Here is a 15,608-nt window from a genome sequence, read left to right as displayed (position 1 = left end):
CAAGTGTTAAAAACAAGAGCTGTCAGTAGGACAGCATGCATGTTGTTTGTCAGTGCTTCAGGGCTTCTGTTCGAGGTAATTTGGAAGTCATTTACTTTTCTATTCTGGCTTGTGACTTCTTGAGCCTGGAGGTTCAAAAATGGGCCATTATTCTGTCAAATTCCATGTAAGAGTTATGGGTCTTAGATTGTGACTCACTATTAAGCTCTCAAATAAGTGTGTGAAGTTTCACACCCTTCCCTTTGGTAGTTTTGGAGATACCAACTTGCACACAAAAACTTAACCAAAGTGCGATCTCTTGTGTGATAATTTGCATGAAGTGTGATGATTTAATTGCCGTAGTTATATTTGAAAATGAACATTAGGAATTAATTAAGTTTTGGATCTTCCATGACCTTGTGTCATATGATTATCACTAGGGATACATTTACTATGTGCTGGTTGAGTTATGAACCTTTCCTTTTGCTACTTGATTTGTGAGTCACTTGTAAAAGTCTACGGCTCAAAATTTTGTCATTAAATCGAGACCTGTACATGAGTCAAAGTCCTGATGTCTCAAAGTTTTTAAGCTAGTTCCTTCAACTTTAACATAGCAAAGTTCTACTATATTCAATTTGTCAGAAACCAGCACAGAATGTAAACTGCCCAATGAAATTCCTTAGAATAATTTTAATATCCTTGAGACCTGTTGTGTCTCCTGGAATGGAGTTATTCTTGTATCCTGCGAACTATCGCCAAAAAAATTCTGGAGTGAATTACATGTAACTGAGTTTTTGTTGGCGATCAAAAATAAACTGTTGTGTATTACTCTGCTATTCATTGGTCAGAATGTATTACTAATAAGCCCCGCCTACTAACCCTATCTTAGCATGCCACGCTCTGTATCAAATCAGTTAATAAACGATAGTTCAGCATTAAAGACGTGTTACTTCTCTATAGAAAACATAACAATCTGGCGACGAGGATAATTGAACATTAAATTTCGGGGATTTTATCTATTAGATATTAATGTAATTATCATAATATGTGTAAAATTCTGGATTTAATTTATAAGTTTTAAAATGGCTGCATTAATTGGACATTTATCTGGATTTGATGGCAATTCAGAATCATGGACATGCTATCAAGAACGTTTAGAGCAGTACTTTTTAGTAAATGAAATAGACGATGAGAAAAAAGTTCCAGCTTTATTAACTTTACTTGGAGAAAAAACTTACGGGTTACTTCGAAATTTGACATCACCGGACAAACCTTCAACACAGTCATATGACCATCTTTGTGAATTATTGAATAAACATCTTAACCCAAAGCCATTGATTATAGCTGAACGATTTAGATTTCACAAACGAAACCAAGCGGCGGGTGAAAGTGTAAATGATTATGTAACTACACTGAGGAAATTGGCAGAACATTGCGATTTCCAAGCCAGCCTAAACGATACGTTACGGGACCGCTTAGTTTGTGGACTTAAAGATGAGCACATACAGCGTAAACTATTGTCGATGGAAGACTTAAGTTTAAAGAAGGCTGTTGAAACAGCAGTTGCTATGGAAACAGCAACGAGGGACGCCGCAGAACTTCAGTCGTTGACCGCAAGTGTAAATAAGGTTGAGAAAAGGAAACCTTCGAGAAGAGTTGAACACAGGCCACGGCAAAAACAGGCGACCGCAAACTCGACCGGGAAACAAAACGGAAAATGCATTCACTGTGGTAAAGATAATCATGCATCTTTCAAATGCCGATTTAAGAATGCCATTTGCCATGCATGTAATGCACATGGACACATAAAAAGTATTTGTCTGAAAGCACGTGCACGAGACGTACATGCCATGAACAACAACGACGTTCCTGTGATGAGTATAAATTCCGTGACCAAAGGTTCGAGCAGGAAAATCACCATCACACCAAGAGATAGACGACAGACCCTTACAAATGGAAGTCGATACGGGCTCAGCTGTTTCTCTGATGTCAAGAGAAGAGTTCCAGAAGTGTTTTTGGAAATGTTACATTGGATAAGCCCACATCAGTGTTAAAGACATATTCTGGTGAAGAAATACAGCAAGCCGGAACAAAAACTGGTAAATGTAAGGTACAATGGACAGTCAAAATCGCTGAAACTGTGTATTGTCATGGGCAACGGTCCCGCATTGTTTGGACGGGACTGGATGAATGAAATTGTATTGGACTGGTCACGTATTGTACATGTGAATTCAATTGATGATCACTCAACACAAACACGTATAGCCGATATTATGAAGCGATATGAGTCAGTGTTTTCCGACGGTATCGGGAAAGTTAAAGATATTAAAGCAACGCTATCTGTCAAAGAGAATGCTTCACCGAAATTCGTAAAAGCTAGGCCAGTACCATATTCGTTAAAGCCGAAAAATAGAAAAGGAATTAGACATTCTAGAAGAACAGGGCATTATTACGAAAGTGAATACATCAGAATGGGCTACACCTATTGTGCCCGTTGTTAAATCTTCGGGAGGAGTAAGAATTTGTGGAGATTTCAAAGTCACCGTAAATCAAAGCTATAAATGTAGATAAATACCACACTTCCGAGAATAGAGGACATTTTCGCGAATTTGGTAAATGGAAAGAAATATTTCAAAGTTGGATTTACGCCAAGCATATCTTCAATTGGAGTGCGATGACAAAACAAAAAAGAAATGTTAACGATTAACACTCACAAAGGTCTATATTCTTATAATAGATTGACATATGGAGTATCATCAGCACCTGCAATATGGCAAAGAACAATTGATCAAATTCTTCAAGGATTACCAGGAGTACAGTGCATTTCGATGATATGGTCATTACAGGAGAAATGATCAAGCTCACTTAAATAACTTAGAAACAGTAGTGCAACGGTTGTCAAAATATGGTTTAAAGTGAATAAAGAAAAATGTCAGTTCTTTCAAGAGAGGATTACATATTGTGGTCATGAAATTGATGAAAACGGTCTGTGGAAATGTAATGATAAGGTGGATTCTATTTTAAATACACCACGTCCACAAAATGTCACATCTCTCAGGGCATATCTCGGATTACTAAATTACTATCATAGGTTCTTAAATAACCTAGCCACGGTAATTAAACCGCTAAATCAACTGCTAGAAAAGGGGCGTAAGTTTGTTTGGACTAAAGAATGTCAAAACGCGTTTGCGAAGTCAAAAGATTTGATTACGTCAGAACCCGTCCTTACACATTACGATCCGAAATTACCCGTACGGTTAGCAACGGATGCTTCCCCTGTCGGTATTTCTGCAATATTATCACATGTAATGCCCGATGGCAGTGAGAAACCAATTGCATTTGCAAGCCGTTCGCTATCAAAGTCTGAAAGAATGTACGCGCAAGTACAAAGGGAAGCTACTGCAATATACTGGGCAGTACACAAATATTATCCGTATCTATATGGTCGAAAATTCACGCTGATAACAGACTGTCAAGCACTGTTGTCTATATTCTCTCCGAGCAAGGGCATCCCTGCCACTTCTGCTGCGAGAATACAACGATACGGCGTTTATTTGTCAGGCTTTGATTATCATATAGAATATAAAGTACTAAGAAAACATACTAATGTCGATGGAATGTCACGTTTGCCCGCGCCAATCAATATTAGAAAATGAAAGTAATTTTGAGGAAAGTATTTTTCAATGAACAATTTGATAAACTTCCTATAACTAGCGCCGCAATCAAGCGTGAAAACGCAGCGAGAACCTATCTTATCGCGTGTTTTACGAAAATGTAAACAAGGGCTGGAGTCTGAACTTAAATGACCCTGTCCTGAAAGGTTATCACACGCGCCGGAACGAATTAACTATTCAAAAGGCTGTTTAATGTGGGGAATTAGAGTTTGTTATTCCCTGGAGAAACTCAGAGGTCAAGTTTTAGATCTTCTGCACTGTAGGGCCACAGTGGAATAGTTTAAAAATGAAAAATTTTTAGCGCGAAGTTATGTCTGGTGGCCTGGCATAGACTTAGAACATTGGAAGCACATGGTGAGACAAATGTCAGGGCTGTCAGATTGCAAGCAAGAAAATGCCAAAAAAGTTTCAATTACCATGGGAAAATGCGCGCTCTAATTTTTGAACGCGTTTCATGTTAGACTTTGTAGGTCATTTCAAGGTCATATGTTCCTAGTAATAGTTTGTGCTCAGAAGCAAATGGGCCTGAAAAGAGGATATGGGAAATTGTACGTCTGCCCGAAAAAACAGTTCAATGTATTAAAAGGACCATATTTAGTCGTTATGGTATCACCCAAAACCAATTGGTAAGCGATAATGGTGTACAATTTACATCAGTTTTTTTTCCCTTTTTTGAAAAATAACTTTTTTATAAAACCGCATTGCTAACCGTCCACAAAAGGTTAATGGGAAAGTTTGAACGGCACTTTTTTAATCAAGGAATTCGACAATTTAAATTTTTAAAGGAATAAAATTTTAAATTGGGAAAATTTTTTTTTAAAAACGGGTTCTGTACTAAAAAAAAAGTCCTCGATGATGTTTATGGGGAGAAATTTTTCGAAGCAAATTAGCTTATTAAAAAACCGGGTTTTAGCGGTTTTGTCGAAAAAAAAAGAAAAGAAAATTAAATCGGAATTTGCAAATTTTTGATTTAAAAAAAATAAAAATGGCGAAGAACTATAGGGAATTCAACCAAAAATTTAAAGGACAAATTTTTATCCCAATTATTATAAAAATTTATATCGGGAACAAAACAAGTCCCGGAGAAAGGGATGTTGACCCGCTTTCGGGGGAAACAGAAAATGAATAATGAGCTTTCTCGCCGAGAAAGTTCACCATTAAACATGATCCCGCTTAATTTGTCAGAAATGCCAGTTATGACCGAGAGAAATGACCCTTTGTTAGTACCTGGTAATCCTGAGAAAATGCCATCATTAAATGAAAATAAAAGATCAGATCAAATGTTAATGGAACGAATGATACCCATTGAGAGAACGCAAACCACCTAATCGTTTCTCATACTGAGTTGACTACGTAACTGTATAAACATTCGAGAGCGTACAGACAGTTAATGTGCTATCTAATTAAACATTACACTATTTTGTTGTAAACATACCACTGAATGAACTCGTGTGAACTGTAATAAAAGTCAAAGGTGAATTACGAACAATAGGTCGATAGTTTGATCTGGTTTACGAATGAATTAATCTCGTATATCTCATGTTGTTAAATGATTCTACCAGTTGTCTCTTGTTATTTGATTATATTTTTAGTATTAATTATATGATAATGGACTAAAATGTTAAGAAGGGAGAACTGTTGTGTATTACTCTGCTATTCATTGGTCAGAATGTATTACTAATAAGCCCCGCCTACTAACCCTATCTTAGCATGCCACGCTCTGTATCAAATCAGTTAATAAACGATAGTTCAGCATTAAAGACGTGTTACTTCTCTATAGAAAACATAACATAAACATATACACTCAAAGAGTAAAATCACAAGATTTATCTTTATCAAAATACATGTAGCAACATACACAGTGTGAACTAATGGAAAAACTGATTTTTTCTTACCTTATAGGAACGTCAGTGGTTATGCCGTATGGCTCGGGGTCACATACTGCTGGGCATATGAACAAGGCAAACACTAGATCAGCACACACAGCCCTTACCTCTCCCATTTCAACCTTGCCACTCTTCGTCAGGGTTTGATATACCTTAAATATACACAACAATAGGAAGTTTAGAGTTTGTTATTAAAAGTGGTAATAAAATTAACAAAAGTACTATAATATATTATAACACAGTCACCCTACTGAAAATATCTAACAATTTTTTTTTCAAACACAAAATTTGTCATTTACATTAACCCTTTCACTGCCATAGGGACGGCATATGGTGTCCCTATTATTTTAGGCGTATTTGCCATATGGACGACTTTTGCTGTTTCTATAATAATAATAATAATAATAAGATATTAATAATAATTATAATAATAATAATAATAATAATAAAAATATAGATAATTATACCATCGACAATAATTAATATTATTATACTAGCAGATTTGGAAACAAATATAATTATTATAATACAATGTACTAATAACAAATAATAATAATATAAATATTAATTAATTATATAGTAATTTCTTAGAAAACCTTCTGGCAAATAGGTGATCGATAAATAAATAACCCTCTGGCAGCAAAAGGGTTAACAAACATCGATACCCTTAGTCACCCTTCAGTCATTTTATCCCTTAAATTATTAAGAATCAACATCTAACTCTTCTGGAAAAAAGGGTTAGCTTAAAAGATTTTGGAATTTTAAGTGTATTTGAAAATTTTTTTTTAAGCACCCAAAAAATTGATTAATTTAAAAAAAAGAAAATTTAAACATATAATCTGGCTGTATGTTTACAAAAAAAACCATTTAAAAAAATTTTTTAAGGCAAAAATTTCCCTACCCAAATCCATTTAAAAAGGTAAATAGTAAAAGAAAATATCAGGTACTGGGAAAGGGCCTTTTTTTTGCATTCTTTCAGGGTAGTGTTGGGACCAGAGTGAAACCACAAAACCCCTTTTGAAAAAACCCCTTTAAAGAAAGCTTTTTCCTTTTACCCAAAAGTCAAATTTTCCAAATTTAAATTTTTAACGGGGAAACAAATTTTTGGGGGGATGGAATTTAATCTGGGAAAAAAAATCTCAATCAGGGACCAAATCTTTTTTGAAAGAAATATGATATAAAAATGCATATTTTTGAGGATTAAATGTAAGCATTAACTCTCACATGCTAAATCCCTTAAATGGACTTGCCCAATTTAAATACGGATAAACAATATTATTTTGGGGAAATAGAAAAAAAGCTGTAAAACTAAATGTAAATTGAAGACCTTTATTTGCAGCAAGATGTGCTGCTGATTTTGTCAGTTTGGGTGCATTTAAAAATTTTTTTTGCCCCCATGGTAACAAATTAAGTAGCCTGTTTTGTAATTAAAGTAGATGTTTTTTTTACTGAGAGATTATCCATCCTAAACTTGGTGGAAAGCAATGCATATTATTCTTTATAGATGAAATAAATCTGTTGGCCATCAGCACTAATTTCTCAACTATTGTTGTCCGATATTTTATTAACTTTTCCTTATAAGAATCTGTGCCTGGTTCCCCAAATCTACGCAGTCTTTCCTGAGGAGGGAACCGGACTAAAGCTTTACCTGGATCTATATCATAGAACCATTCGTCCTCCATTAGAAGTCTCATAACTGGGTCATGTAAAGCCGCGGTGAGGAAAAGTTTTGCAGAGAATACAATATCAAACAATTGCTTAAACGCGACACTAAATGCACTGGAACCGCGTCGAAGCATTCGTCTCGGATTATCACAAGGCGCCACCTGGAGGTCAAGCAATGTTTTCAACATATGAAGCATGCTTGTCTCGTCCTCTTGTAAGACACAGTTTCCGAAGACTGAATGCATTAACACCTTCACCATATCCTGACAATTCGGTAAATTATTCTGATCCGCCACATACAGTATTTGTCCCAATAGCGTCGGATTTTCTACCAGAAATTTCATGAACTCTCCATATTTGGAATCATGGTAGCTAAGGTGCTTGTACCCGTCCACAAAGTTCAAGGATTCGAGCTGGTTGGTTTGGCTGCAGCACTGGGCAGTGGTAACCTGTTGTGATGATCGTATTAAAAGGTCAAGGAGATCTTTCTGTTGACGCCCAATCCATGACTGGTGATACAACTGTTCTGCTGAAGTTTTTACCTTAAAAAATAATCATATACACATATCCTTAATATCATCTGGGTAAAAATCAGACAAGTGCAAAATACCAATAAACAATAAATGTTTATAAATCCTAGACGTCCATTAAGAATAGATATACATGTACTTGTTTCTTTTTATGTGGATGGGACCAAGCGCTTTGTGACATTAAATCAAATTTTGTGAAAAGAAACACGATACAAAAAATTAATGTTATAATCAGTCAATTATGACAATGTTTTCATTATTCATGAAATTAAAATCATTGTCAAGGACACAGAGCACTGCAGAAAACAAAACAATCTGGAATTTACAGTTCAGGTTAAAGTGACTTTTTTCACAAATCTAACTTATTGTAGCATGAAATTATGAAGAATAAAATGCTTCAGGCTCCAGGACTTTCATTTATTAGTGAAATTTAGGAGTCATTTACTGCTTAATTTTGGTTGTGACTTTCAAAATGTAATGCTTTTCTTTCTTTACCTATATAATGTGACTTTCAATGTCAGACAATGATGGAAGCCTTGTTGGACTCTAAGAATGGAGCCGAATTATTTATTAAAAGATCAATTTACTGTGAGAAAACCCCTAAAACGATTAAATTTACAGAGACATGAAAATAATCATGATTAAAATATGTTTTAGTATCATAATTGTCATCAAGCACAGTAACTGGTTAACTCCTATTAAATCATATGAAGAGTTTACCCATTATTTCACAATATAATTTGACAAATTATTACCTGCTCATAAAGATTTTGAAGTTGTTCCCTTTCTGAGGTCACAAACAGCCTCTCCTGCCTCAGATGCCTGGACAACTCGGCAAGGTCCAATCCTAGAGCCATTATCTGTTGTAATTAGCTCATTAACAACCTGAAATACAACATTTATATTGATGAAATTCTATACAACACTATCTCAATTGAATTTTAAACAAGAGCCCGGTTTGAGCCGGGTGATGCTCCCCGAATAGGTTTTGGACACAGGAAAGTACACCTCTTGTAGTTTCAGAGTTATGTCCGTGGAAAAAGTTCAAAGTGCAATAATTCCAAAATTAGGCAAGGCTGTTACAGTTTTTTGCACTGCACTTATAATCAATGTGATCTATCAACTTACAAAGTTTCTTGATGATATCTCTTATGATTTCCGAGTTATGTCCTGGACAATTCAAAAAGTAAAAATAAACAAAGGGCAATAACTCCAGAATTAGGCAAGGTAGAGTTATGATTCTTGTGCACTGCACATCTACCCATTGAGATTTATCTACCTACAAAGTTTCATGTTGATATCTCTTATAGTTTTACAGTTATGTCCTGGACAAGATTTTTCTAAAAGGGGAGATTATTCAAAAATAAGGCTTAACAGAGTTATGGTTCTTTTGCACTGCACATTTATCCATTGAGATCTATTCACCTACAAAGTTTCATGTTGATATCTCTTATAGTTTTAGAGTTATGCCCCGGACAAGATTTTTGTACAAGGGGAGATAATTCAAATATCGGGCAAAATAGAGTTATGGTTTTTTGACACTGCACTCCCCCTCGATGCCCTCTACCACTGTATGAAGTTTCAACAAATTATCTCCAAGGGTTTTCAAGTTATGCTCCGGACAAGACAACGGACGGACAGACGGACGGACGGACAGACGGACAAGGCGCCGACTATATGCTCCCCCGAAATTTTTTGGGGAGCATAAAAAGCTTATATCATAATTTACTGTATCAGTGGTTAAGTTAGCAACAAGATAATATTGGCAAATTTCACAAACTGACGAAAATCGCTAAAATTTCCTCTACTATAAAATATCATTCAGCCCGTCATTAAATTCTACACTTCCAAAATTTGTTAATATTTCCTCATGCGAAATGTCTGAAATTTTAAATTTGCTTACTTTTCTACTAACAGAAATATCCACTTTATAATACAGTACTGTATCTACATGAAACACAAATATTCACTATTACCAAACCTTAACTATAACATAACAGTCTAAATCATACATGTAATATATACAAGAAGCTGGCTAAATTGTCATATGCTTATGTTCATGTAAATGAAAGAGGCTAAATCATATTATTAATTACATGCAAAACAGACTTACAACATTCACATGAAACAATCTACACCTCAAGAAACACATGAAACAGCCTAAATCATAACAAACACATGAAATAACCAAAACTCAAAACATATGATATGCATAAAACAAGACTAAATCATAACAAACACATGAAATAACCAAAACTCAAAACATATGATATGCATAAAACAAGACTAAATCATAACAAACACATGAAACAGTCTAACTCAAAATATATGCATAAAACAGCCTAAATCATAACAAACACATGAAACAGTCTACTCAAAATATATGCATAAAACAGCCTAATTAAATCATAACAAACACATGAAACAGTCTAACTCAAACTAGAACTATCACTAAATGTGATTAATACCCCCACAAGACTGCTTCGGAAATGAGGATGTTACTAGTAACAGAATACCTTGTAAAAGAATTGAAATATAGAGTTATGGTTGTGGGCAATTAAAGATAGTTGTGGTTCTTGTATGTTGCATTTCCTTTCAATGTGGTTGGCCATTAATGAAGTTTTATTGAATTACTCTGTAATAATTCCAGAAAGACAAGGAAAAGGAACAAAGGGCAATAACTCTATAAATACTGAAGATGGAGTTATAGTTCTTGTGCACTGCACTTCCTCTTATTGTGCTTGACCATTGTATGAAGTTGTTTTGAATTCCAACCAGTACCTTTTAAGTTATGCTCCGGACAAGGAAAAGTATCAAAGGGCAGTAACTCTGTATTTTGTCAAAATGGAGTTATGGCTCTTGTGCACTGCACTTCCTTTTAATGTTCTTGACAACTGTATGAAGTTGTATTGAATTCCAAACAGTAGTTTTCAAGTTATGCTCTGGACAAGGAAAAGTAACAAAGGGCAATAACTCTGTAAATACTGAAGATGGAGTTATGGTTCTTGTGCACTGCACTTCCTCTCAATGTGCTTGACCATTGTATGAAGTTATATTGAATTCCAACCATTAGTCTTCAAGTTATGTGCCGGACAAAAAAAGCAATGGAAAAGTAACAAAGGGCAATAACTCTGTAATTATTCAAAATGGAGTTATGGTTCTTGTGCACTGCACTTCCCCTTATTGTGCTTGACCATTGTATAAAGTTGTTTTGAATTCCAAACAGTAGTTTTCATGTCATGCTCTGGACAAGGAAAAGTAACAAAGGGCAGTAACTCTGTAATTAGTCAAGATGGAGTTATAGTTCTTGAGCATTGCACTTCCTCTCAATGTGCTTGACCATTGTATGAAGTTATAATGTATTCCAACAATTAGTCTTCAAGTTATAGTCCGGACAAAAGAATGCAATGGAAAAGTAACAAAGGGCAATTACTCTGTAATTACTTTAGATAGAGTTATGGTTCTTGTGCACTGCACTTCCCCTTATTGTGTTTGACAATTGTATGAAGTTGTTTTTAATTCCAACAAGTAGTTTTCAAGTTATGCCCCGGACAAGGAAAAGTAACAAAGGGCAATAACTCTGTAATTAGTCAAGATAGAGTTATGATTCTTGTAAATTGCACTTTCTATCAATGTGCTTGATAATTGTATGAATTTGTATTGAATTCGAACCATTAGTCTTCAAGTTATGGTCCGGACAAAAGCAAGCAATGGAAAAGTAACAAAGGGCAATAACTCTGTAATTACTTTAGATAGAGTTATGGTTCTTGTGCACTGCACTTCCCCTTATTGTGTTTGACAATTGTATGAAGTTGTTTTTAATTCCAACAAGTAGTTTTCAAGTTATGCCCCGGACAAGGAAAAGTAACAAAGGGCAATAACTCTGTAATTAGTCAAGATAGAGTTATGGTTCTTGTGCACTGCACTTCCTCTCAATGTGCTTGACCATTGTATGAAGTTATAATGAATTCCAACCATTAGTCTTCAAGTTATGGTCCGGACAAAAGCAAGCAATGGAAAAGTAACAAAGGGCAATAACTCTGTAATTACTTTAGATAGAGTTATGGTTCTTGTGCACTGCACTTCCCCTTATTGTGTTTGACAATTGTAGTTATTGTGCACTGCACTTCCTCTCAATGTGCTTGACCATTGTATGAAGTTATAATGAATTCCAACAATTAGTCTTCAAGTTATGGTCCGGACAAAAGAAAGCAATGGAAAAGTAACAAAGGGCAATAACTCTGTAATTACTTTAGATAGAGTTATGGTTCTTGTGCACTGCACTTCCCCTTATTGTGCTTGACAATTGTATGAAGTTGTTTTGAATTTCAACAAGTTATTTTCAAGTTATGCCCCGGACAAGGAAAAGTAACAAAGGGCAATAACTCTGTAATTAGTCAAGATAGAGTTATGGTTCTTATGCACTGCACTTCCTCTCAATGTGCTTGACCATTGTATGAAGTTATATTGAATTCCAACCATTAGTCTTCAAGTTATGCTCCGGACAAGGAAATGCAACGGACGTCTGGACCGACCGACCGACCGACCACCGGGTGACTCCTATATACCCCCCCCAAACTTCGTTTTTGGGGGTATAAATATATGCATAAAACAGCCTAAATCATAACAAACACATGAAACAGTCTAACTCAAAATATATGCATAAAACAGCCTAAATCATAACAAACACATGAAACAGTCTAACTCAAAATATATGCATAAAACAGCCTAAATCAAGCAAATTTTGGAAAGGTTACAACAGTCAAATCAAAATGGAAAATTATGAAAACTTGTGTTGTTCAGCACTGACATTGTGAACTGTACATTTATTATTACTTCAATATTCAATTGAAAACTACAGGATATGCAACTTATATTTAACAATAGTTGTCAATATTTGAACAATTACTCTGTTTTCCTCCATTTGTAATACCATAACAAATTTACAATTTATCTGGAATTTGGATGTTTTTGGGGGGTCCATTATTTTAGAGTGAAATGCATTATCTATCTGACACATTACCAATCTAAATATATTTATTTTCTTAGGTTCTTAAACGGCTTAAAGGTCTCATGTTACTTAAAGGCAGCTCATCCATGGTTAATAAGTATCATCCATGTTTAAACAGTATCACCCATAGACTATCAGTATCACCAATAGTCAACCAGTATCACCCATGGTCAACCAGTATCAGCTATAGTCAATCAGTATCGCCCATAGTTTATCAATATCATCCATGTTTAAACAGTATCACCCATAGTCAATCAGTATCACCCATGGTTAATCAGTATCATCCATGTTTAAACAGTATCACCCATAGTCAATCAGTATCACCCATGGTTAATCAGTATCATCCATGTTTAAACAGTATCACCCATAGTCAATCAGTATCATTCATGGTTAATCAGTATCATCCATGTTTAAACAGTATCACCCATAAACAATCAGTATCACCCATGGTTAATCAGTATCATCCATAGACAATCAGTATCATCCATAGACAGTCAGTATCACCCATAGACAATCAGTATCACCCATAGTCAATCAGTATCACCCATGGTTAATCAGTATCATCCATGTTTAAACAGTGTCACCCATAGTCAATCAGTATCACCCATAGACAATCAGTATCACCCATAGTCATTCAGTATCACCCATGGTTAATCAGTATCATCCATGTTTAAACACAGTGTCACCCATAGTCAATCAGTATCACCCATAGACAATCAGTATCACTCATAGTCATTCAGTATCACCCATGGTTAATCAGTATCATTCATGGTTAATCAGTATCATCCATGTTTAAACAGTATCACCCATAGTCAATCAGTATCACCCATGGTTAATCAGTATCATCCATAGACAATCAGTATCACCCATAGACAATCAGTATCACCCATAGTCAATCAGTATCACCCATGGTTAATCAGTATCATCCATGTTTAAACAGTGTCACCCATAGTCAATCAGTATCACCCATGGTTAATCAGTATCATCCATGTTTAAACAGTATCACCCATAGTCAATCAGTATCACCCATGGTTAATCAGTATCATCCATGTTTAAAACAGTATCACCCATAGTCAATCAGTATCATTCATGGTTAATCAGTATCATCCATGTTTAAACAGTATCACCCATAAACAATCAGTATCACCCATGGTTAATCAGTATCATCCATAGACAATCAGTATCATCCATAGACAGTCAGTATCACCCATAGACAATCAGTATCACCCATAGTCAATCAGTATCACCCATGGTTAATCAGTATCATCCATGTTTAAACAGTGTCACCCATAGTCAATCAGTATCACCCATAGACAATCAGTATCACCCATAGTCATTCAGTATCACCCATGGTTAATCAGTATCATCCATGTTAAACAGTGTCACCATAGTCAATCAGTATCACCCATAGACAATCAGTATCACTCATAGTCATTCAGTATCACCCATGGTTAATCAGTATCATTCATGGTTAATCAGTATCATCCATGTTTAAACAGTATCACCCATAGTCAATCAGTATCACCCATGGTTAATCAGTATCATCCATAGACAATCAGTATCACCCATAGACAATCAGTATCACCCATAGTCAATCAGTATCACCCATGGTTAATCAGTATCATCCATGTTTAAACAGTGTCACCCATAGTCAATCAGTATCACCCATAGACAATCAGTATCACCCATAGTCAATCAGTATCACCCATGGTTAATCAGTATCATCCATGTTTAAACAGTGTCACCCATAGTCAATCAGTATCACCCATAGACAATCAGTATCACCCATAGTCAATCAGTATCACCCATGGTTAATCAGTATCATCCATGTTTAAACAGTGTCACCCAAAGTCAATCAGTATCATCCATGAATAATTTGTATCATCCATGGTTAATCAGTATTATCCATGGTTAAACAATATCATCCATAGTGAGTTTGTATCACCCATGGTTAATCAGTATCACCCTTAGTTAAACAGTATCATCCATGATTAATCAGTATCACCCATAGTTTATCAGTATTACCCATAGTTAATCAATATCACCCATAGTTAGTTTGAATCATCCATGGTTAATCAGTTTTATCCATGCTTAATAAGCATCAAATAGGCCACACTTGTCATACTCTCTCTAACAAGTGGACACTTAATATATATATACATGTATATCTAAGAAAACAACAGTTCATTATTCAGTCAGCCAATCACTCTTACAGTACATCTCTTAAGACTCTAAAACAAACAGTGAGAAAAATGAAAGTACTGAAAATAAATCTGCATTAAGTTTTGCAAGAAACACTTGTAACTCTTCTATTGTTTCCATTTTGACATTAAAGGCAGTTCACAGTCATAGCTATTTTACATGATGGGACTGTTATTTTATTTTCGAGACTTGCATACCATTTGATGCAGATCTTGCCGTTAAAAAACAATTTTCTGAGTTTTGTCTCAAATCTCAGGACTTTCATTGGGCAGTGTTCATTCTGCAAGAGTTTCTGACCAATCAGATATCTGAGCCCGAGTCTAGGGGATTTCTTCATAACCTCGGACATAGGTACAATTACCTCTCTGAGTTTTTCAGCAAAATTTCGTATCAATCACTCCACTTTTCTAGAACAATCATTTGAATTGTTCAAAATCTCACAAAAATGTTGAGCCTTAATTAATCAAATTACTTGAACTCAAATCAGTCTAAGAACCACAAGCAAATTTTCAATAAAATTCAAAGTAAATACATGCATGTATATTAATTTACTTTATAATCATTTACCTTTTTTTCTAGTACAAGTGGAAAAATAAATTTGATTTTTAATCTATTTCTGAGTATATTTCTTTATAATCTTTTTTACATTTAAGTATTTTCC

The 15,608-nt window shown here is 35.0% G+C and overlaps 1 protein-coding gene across 1 annotated transcript; it reads left to right on the top strand.

The window, feature by feature from the left end:
* The first annotated feature begins 1,061 nt into the window (after positions 1 to 1,061).
* LOC132717914 (uncharacterized) lies at positions 1,062 to 2,033 on the top strand. The gene has a single exon (XM_060701497.1). It carries the CDS (start codon positions 1,062 to 1,064, stop codon positions 2,031 to 2,033), a length of 972 nt encoding a protein of 323 aa, XP_060557480.1.
* Positions 2,034 to 15,608: the final 13,575 nt, after the last annotated feature.

The sequence above is a fragment of the Ruditapes philippinarum genome, unplaced genomic scaffold, assembly GCF_026571515.1.
Source record: "Ruditapes philippinarum isolate M1 unplaced genomic scaffold, ASM2657151v2 ctg357_1_1_1_1, whole genome shotgun sequence".
In the NCBI taxonomy this organism is placed as follows: Eukaryota; Metazoa; Mollusca; class Bivalvia; order Venerida; family Veneridae; genus Ruditapes; species Ruditapes philippinarum.
This window is presented reverse-complemented; position numbering and strand designations above follow the sequence as displayed.